The following is a 7,379-nucleotide window of genomic DNA, read 5'->3' on the forward strand; positions in this document are numbered from 1 at the left end:
AACCAATAAAATTTAAATCCATATCCTTACTAGATATGAATCAAACTCTTAACTAATTGTGACCACTTTATTGGCATAAGCCATTGATTTGTTTGCCAAGGGTTAAGGAGGGGCACATTTTGGTAAATTATATAATATGAGGGCAAAAATGACGTGGCGGATTGTGCCCTACATACTTTAACGTGTCTTGGTGGCAAAGGCATTCCCTTCAATTCCATTGTAACTTTTGTAGATAATATTTATCAATTAATTAATTATTCAACTAATTCAATTTCAATAAGGTAAAATTATATTGCTGTAAAATTTTCTGTACCAAATTTTTAACATAAATATATTCACAAGAGTTAAACTCAAGACCAAATTAAGGCTACGAAATCATGCGTCAAGCATGTCAGAGTGAAGTAACGTAATACTTTTCATACCACACAAAAAGGAAAAAAAAAAAAAAAAAAAAAAAAAAAGGAAAGGAAAAATCAAAAGGTGGATAATTTAAAGCAATTAAAGAAAGGTTTCCCCCCTCATGTATCCTACCTGTAGAGCTTCTCTTTCCTGGATGAAGTTCATTAATTAATTAGCATTGCTCTAATTTAAGCTTTCAGAGCTCTTCACGATCAAGATTCTGGCCTAGTGTCTCCCAGCATGCTTTCGAGCTGCTTAAACTCTCTATCCAAACATCATCAGCTACAAATGAGTCGGTATCATCATTGCGGTGCCATGACCAGTGTGCATGTGTTTCGTTTACTATTCTCAACCTTCCATGACCAAAGCTTGGCTCCCGATACACCGAGAGTGGGCTTGGAGGCTTCTTAAACCTATTCTCAACAAACAACACATGCATGAATATATTATATACCAAGGCCCCATGAAAAAATAAAATATATATAAGGATATTAAAGAGTAATATCAATTTATACCAGTGTAAAAATAAAAAATTTAATGTCCAATTTTAATTATTAATCTCACTGGCATTTAAGGATTAACATAATTAATATATGAGAAAAAAGTATCATTTTAAAGAGGATACAAGCTTGTGTCCTTTTAGGTGATTTACACAAAGTCTGACCGGTTATACTTTGTGTAAATATGAAAAGTTACTTTTTTAGATTTACACAAAGTATAACCGGTCAGACTTTATGTAAGTCAATAAAAAGACATAACTTATATCCTTTAAAAAAACACACCATAAACCCTTAATATATAAATACTATTTATAACTAAGATTGGATCTTATTCAATTCTTACACCAAAGTAAAAAAACTAAACTTCAGTATTAGCCTTGAGCAAAAAAGTAAATATCTTACGTTAATGCAAGTCCCTCGCGGTTTCCTCCGTCCCCAATTGTCACGTACATGGGACCACATGAATCAGCCTCATTGTCATAAACTCTAGTCTGAAATAAATCCAAATAATCAGAAAAATAAAACCCATATAAACATAATTCAAAGAAAAGTGACATGATAATATATTAATATGACATACAAAGCGTTCGTATGCATGAACATGGCCAGCAAAAACCAAATCAACACGAGCCTCGTAAAGCAACTCTTCCATAGCTTTTCTCATGCTTTCGCCTTCACCTTGATGTGCCTTATTAGTGTTATACCAAGGTGCATGCAACAAAACAATCACCCATGGTGTCCTCTTCCTATCAATGGTGGCTAAGTCAGATTGAAGCCACTTATATTGGTCTGAGTGTGCACCAAATTTAGTGTAAGAACCCAACATGATGATGTGGGTGCCAGCAACTTCAAATGAGTAGTAGAGGTTTGAGGTGGAGCCACTCTCTTTGTAAGGCATAGGCCAGCGAGAATTGTAGGCTATGAAATTATCCATGTTTTCAATCTCAATTGGGTAACTCTCAACCTCGTGGTTCCCTTCGGTAACCATCCATGGCCTTCGACTAGCGTATGGTTCCACCAAACGGCCAAAAGAGTCCCACAACGGTTGTTGGGCATTAGCATAGGATAGATCTCCCGGTAACAAAAACACGTCATAGTCTTTGCTATCAACGTGTTTCAGAGTTGATGCCGTCCATTCAGTTTGTCCCAAGTCCCCTACATAGCATATGCATGAACATATATTTAATTTAACCATAAATTAAAAACAAACATAATAAAATCATTCATCTTAATGCAATGATATACCATTGTTTAAGTGAAGGATCAATATTGGCTAATAATTTTTTTTGATACAATGCTGAAAATTGAACACATAACCTAATACAAATTACTTAAATCTTTCACTACTAGACCAATCTTGGGACTTCGGCTAATAATTTTTAATTTCACATCTAAAATCCTGCACATGATAATGGTTTAATTATTGATTAACCCACAAATAACGCGTTTAAATCAATTGCTATGTTATTAACTAATAATTAACTCACATTTACTGAGTGTAGATCTCAAATTAATATAAAAGAAACATTTTTCTTTATTTAAAATGTATGAATCTAAGATGTACCTTAAATAATAAACTGCAATATCGATGATCCAAATATTATAATATTAACGATTTGAACTTTTATGAGATATGCAAATGTATAAATAATAAATCATGAATTTGATAGGACCTACTGACTTTATCATGAATGTTTACCATGATAACTTATTCTCTATAGTATGCAATACACTGTAAAAGAAAATCCAAATTCGTTAATGAAAGCCATTTTTTATGTAATTTTTTCTAATGCCTAACGATTGGTGTCCACATCTATGTACACCCTTTATCAATTTTGACCTTATCCCTCTGCCACGGCCACCTTTGCGTTGGTTTGAAGCACTCATCAACTCCTTCTAACTAGTCTAACTAATAATTAAACTTTGGTACAACTATAAAAGGAGAACAACATGATATATAGTAGCATACCACAAAGATAAATGAACATATCCTATCATGTGATGACATGACCTCATATGAGATAGTTTTAGTTATCTATATTTTACTCTCTATACTACATGTGCTCAGAAAATATACAAACTTGGGTGCTGAAATTGAAACTTTTGTGTACAAGAAGCTAAAATCCATGTATAAAAAAAAATAAAAAGGCCAACAAAGGTGGGCACAGTTGGCTAAGAGTTTGGTCCATACCCCTCATGGGCATGGGTTCAAACTCCGCTCCGATGTGAGGACTTTGTTGGTGGGTGATATGTAATTCCTTCCAGAAATCCTCAAAGAGGTTCAGAGGTCTTCCCTGACCCTAGTGGGATACCTGTCTAACCCCACTTAAACTTTTTGTAATAAAAAAATAAAAAGAAACGGGAAAATGGTTTATCCTTAAGGACTAAGTTATGTCTTTTTAGCTACTTATAACTATGTATTCGAGGGAGTACATAGTTATAATATTAAAGTTATATATTTTTCTCTTTCTTCAAGAACTGTTCAGTTGTGGAAAGTGAACAAAATATAAATTTAATATTATAACTATTCTTCCGTAAGAAGCTAAAATGACATAATTTAGTTCCTTTAAAATTACAAAAAGTTTTCCCAAAGAAACAAATTAAAAAGCAAAGTGCGAATCGTGAAGCAAAGAAAGTGCACCACTTACCAACGACAACAAATTCAATAGGCAACTTCGATGGAGGTGTCTTGAAAGAAAACTCAGGATCAGATCCTCCACACCTATAGAAGTAAGTGGTGCTTGGCTTCAAAGGACCAATTACCACATGGTGGATCTTTCCCGATTTGTATGAGAAAAAATCGTATGAGGTGTGTTCCCCCCTTGTTTTTGTGCTATATTCTCCTTTCTTTGTTCCATACTCCACCGAAGATTCTGAGTGGTTGTCTTCGGTTACCCACGACACTCTCATATGATGTTTCCCCACCAATGAAATATGAACCTTGACATATATATATATAAAGATCATGATTCATGAGCAATAATGAATATGTACACATAATATAAGCATGTGATTGATTTCTAATGAACCTGTTGAGGATCAGAATCTGAGCGTTCGTGGGGAGTGTGGATGAATTGACGAGAAGGGTGACGAGAAAAATCATTATCCTGTGATTGTAGGGCCTGTGGGAACAACATGAAGCATAGGATGTGAAGGAGAACGAGAGACTTGTTATATTTTGCCATCATCATTTTGTTGTTTTGGCTTGGACTTGTTGACATTGCTTCAATTTGTAGATGTGAGGTTAGGATATACCTTTCTGAATACGGATGAGGAAGAATAATTATATAAAGGGGACTTAGATAGAAGGAATCAAATAAAATAATGCAATCCAAATATTAAAGTTAATGTAATTGATTTTGTGGGGAGGGTGTGCTTGCAATAGCGTCAAGTTAAGTCTCTTTGAAAAATGAATACATTGGTTATTCTTACAGGCAATGACCACACGGAAGCTAGGCTCTCTGGTCCCCCCTTGGGTTGCTTCTTCGCTTCTCTTGGACACGTGTGCTTGCGTGCCTTGGTGCCAACATAAGTTTAACTACTTATTATTCAGTTTATTGGTTAGCATTTGCTCATATTATTAGGATGAATACTCACTCATGTGATACCATTTTAATAAATTGGTGATTATGAATAACATATTAAAATGTAGAATAATAAAAGATTAATCATTAATTTATCAATAAATGACTGAGATGGTCTTATGTAACCTTTATATTTCTTAACTGATATATGCATACGGAAAATTGCAAATACTGTATCTAAGACATTGTAGAAATTATATAAAGAAAGACTTTTGAATATCATACTAGCTAAGCATATTCTTGTGAGCACGTTGTTACCAGAATATCTTTGGAATATTCTTGTAAAAGAAATTATAGAGAAACAGAAGCCACGGAACTGAGAGAAGACGTGTCATTTTTAATAATGTTCATGCGTACGTATAAGAGTCGTCCAACAGTGGAAGTTGATACGGAGAATAAGGTATCGATCTCTATAAATAAAGAAATCATACTCTAATCTTACGTGATGAGATTGATATCTCATATTGAATTTATATAAAAAAATGTGATTTTTTAAAAATAAATAAATAAATTGATAAATCCACTTTATTTATCTCTTAACGTAAAAGAATTTTTCTCTTATTACATAAAATAAAGTAATATCCATAGATAAATGGTAACAAAGAGTAAGTCACGAAAATCGGCATTTGTTAAGTAGGGGTGTAAATGGGTTCGTCTGGCCCGGCCCAGTCTACAGCCCGGCCTTTTAAAAAATTAGAATAGGCTTAGGCTTATAAATAAGTCTTTTAACAAATAGGTCGTAGGTCAATTTTGCCAAGCCCGACCCAAAGTCTTGTCGGCTGGCCTATTTAATTTATTAAAAATAAAATAATAAAATAATATTTATTTTATGTGGCATGGCAAAGTACCAATAACAACCTTAATTTTACATGTTGTTGCAGCTTAATACCATGGAGCAATAGGTACCTTGCTGGATTATGATGTTACTGATGAAGATCTTTCAATAATACTCTTCTTTCCCTTGTCTTGATGGTGGTTTAAATTTTTTTGGATCTGGATCCTCTAATGTGAAAAATCACATGACCATGTCATGTGGGAAATCATAACCATACAAAGGTAGATCAATGGTAATAAAGGAGGAGAGAGAAAATATATTAAAATAGGTAGTTACAAAATCATAACCGTTGATTTACTTTTGTATGGTTGTGATCTTCTCACATGACCATGTCATGTTTTTTTTCACATTAGAAGATCTATTTCCAATTTTTTTAGATGAATGACATTCTCTTGTAGACTTTATTTCAACTTCCAGTAATTGTATTTTTCTTATTTTTCTCATTTCTTTGACTCTATTTCTCTATGATATACATTCTAGAGCTGGGGTATTATGTTGACTCTTTCTTGTTTGTCAATTTTTTCTTATGAGAAGTACTAGTGCATGCATGAATGGAATTTTCTTTGCTCTATACAATTATTTTTTTTTCTTATTATCTACAGTGGTAGGCCTACAAGGCCTGTAGGACATGGCAGACTTTCTTATTTTTATAAATGGGCTAGACTTGGCCTACAAATAAAACCTTTAATAGGTCAGTAGACTAGATAGGCTGAATTTTTTTTTACGTAAGCTTGGGCCAAGAAGGCCAAAGCCCGGCCCAACCCATTTACACCCCTAGTAGTGAGCGAATCACGCTGTCAAGCAAAGGCACTGATCTTAAAAAATCCAATAGTTGAATTTTAATTATAATAATGCTTGTCGAGTTAGTTTTACACCATAATAATTTCTTAGTTAAAGACCATAAAATTATAGATTAATACAATTTTTGTAGTTAACTTTAATTTAAAAAAATTAAAAAAAAAATACAAATGAAGGTTAACAAAGCTAATCAAACTTTCCATTCACCCCATATTAGTAAACGATACGTAATCACGCTTCAAATCCTCAGTGATATTGATGATTTTGCTGGATGTAAGGCGTGCCTCCTTGATCCAAACTTAACTTTCGTGTAAAGAAAATTAAAAAGATAAAAATATGCCATATGTGTGTTGAGCGGAAAATCAAATTGTACCTTACATTTTCTATATTTTGTTATTTAATTATGTATTATCTCTTTTATTTTAATATGAAATTCCAACTTGGTTCTTTACCTGCGCTAAACATATCTAGTTGTGTGTATATTTTTTGTTCTGGATGGCCCGAATACTGGGGCGGCTCAACTACACAGGCCCAACTCTCAGCTGACCCAATCACTCAAGCCCAGCCACAGCCTTGCCCCACGTCAGCCCTTAGGGCTGACATGGACCCCCTCAACCCCCAACGTAGCAGCAGGCCCAAGGCATACACCAAAATGTCCCATCTTGGAATGCTAACCGTTGAAGGCGACTACGACAAAAACCACAAAGGGAAACTCCCCCTTTGCCCGGCGCTGACACCGTCAGAGTGCAGAGGGCGCAGCACTGCCACAATGACAGCGCCAGCACGCCTAACACTACACCATGGGAGTAAATCCCAAGGAGAGTTGACCTCTCCCTCACCAACCCGCTCCATTTCCCTTATAAATAGCCCTCCTGGGCACACCTTAGAGGTATCTTTTATATACTGTTGTTATACCCATTTAATTCCAAGTCATTCTCTTGCTATTAATCTGCCATTACTATTAGCTTGCTTGCCTCTTGGAACTATACCTACTAGTCTGGTCATTACCTCGCCTAGTGGTATAATCCATATAGTAACGTTACCCTATAGGGTACATAGTGGGCTCACAGAACCTAACGATACATTGGCGCCATCTGTGGGAAACTATAAACTTCTATTCCCATTCTCCTACCAAAGATCCACAAGACGTGTTTTACGTTTTGGTAACAAACATGGTCATCACAACCAGAAGAGCAGAACAAACCAGGGCTGTTACACCTGACGGTCATGTACAAACAATACATTCAAACTCCCCGCCATCGA

At 34.9% G+C, this 7,379-nt stretch overlaps 1 protein-coding gene across 1 annotated transcript; it reads right to left on the reverse strand.

Annotated features, from left to right (window-relative positions):
• Positions 1-581: 581 nt before the first annotated feature.
• LOC133285737 (purple acid phosphatase 22-like) lies at positions 582-4,142 on the reverse strand. The gene is made up of 5 exons (XM_061483006.1): positions 3,929-4,142; positions 3,548-3,839; positions 1,480-2,054; positions 1,302-1,390; positions 582-812 (listed from the first exon to the last, which is right to left on the reverse strand). The coding sequence occupies exons 1-5, from the start codon at positions 4,118-4,120 to the stop codon at positions 596-598; spliced, it is 1,365 nt and encodes a 454-aa protein (XP_061338990.1). The 5' UTR covers positions 4,121-4,142; the 3' UTR covers positions 582-595.
• Positions 4,143-7,379: the final 3,237 nt, after the last annotated feature.

This window comes from Gastrolobium bilobum, unplaced genomic scaffold (genome assembly GCF_033153095.1).
Source record: "Gastrolobium bilobum isolate Gb01-03AN ecotype WA unplaced genomic scaffold, APGP_CSIRO_Gbil_v1 utg151203, whole genome shotgun sequence".
Classification (NCBI taxonomy): domain Eukaryota; kingdom Viridiplantae; phylum Streptophyta; class Magnoliopsida; order Fabales; family Fabaceae; genus Gastrolobium; species Gastrolobium bilobum.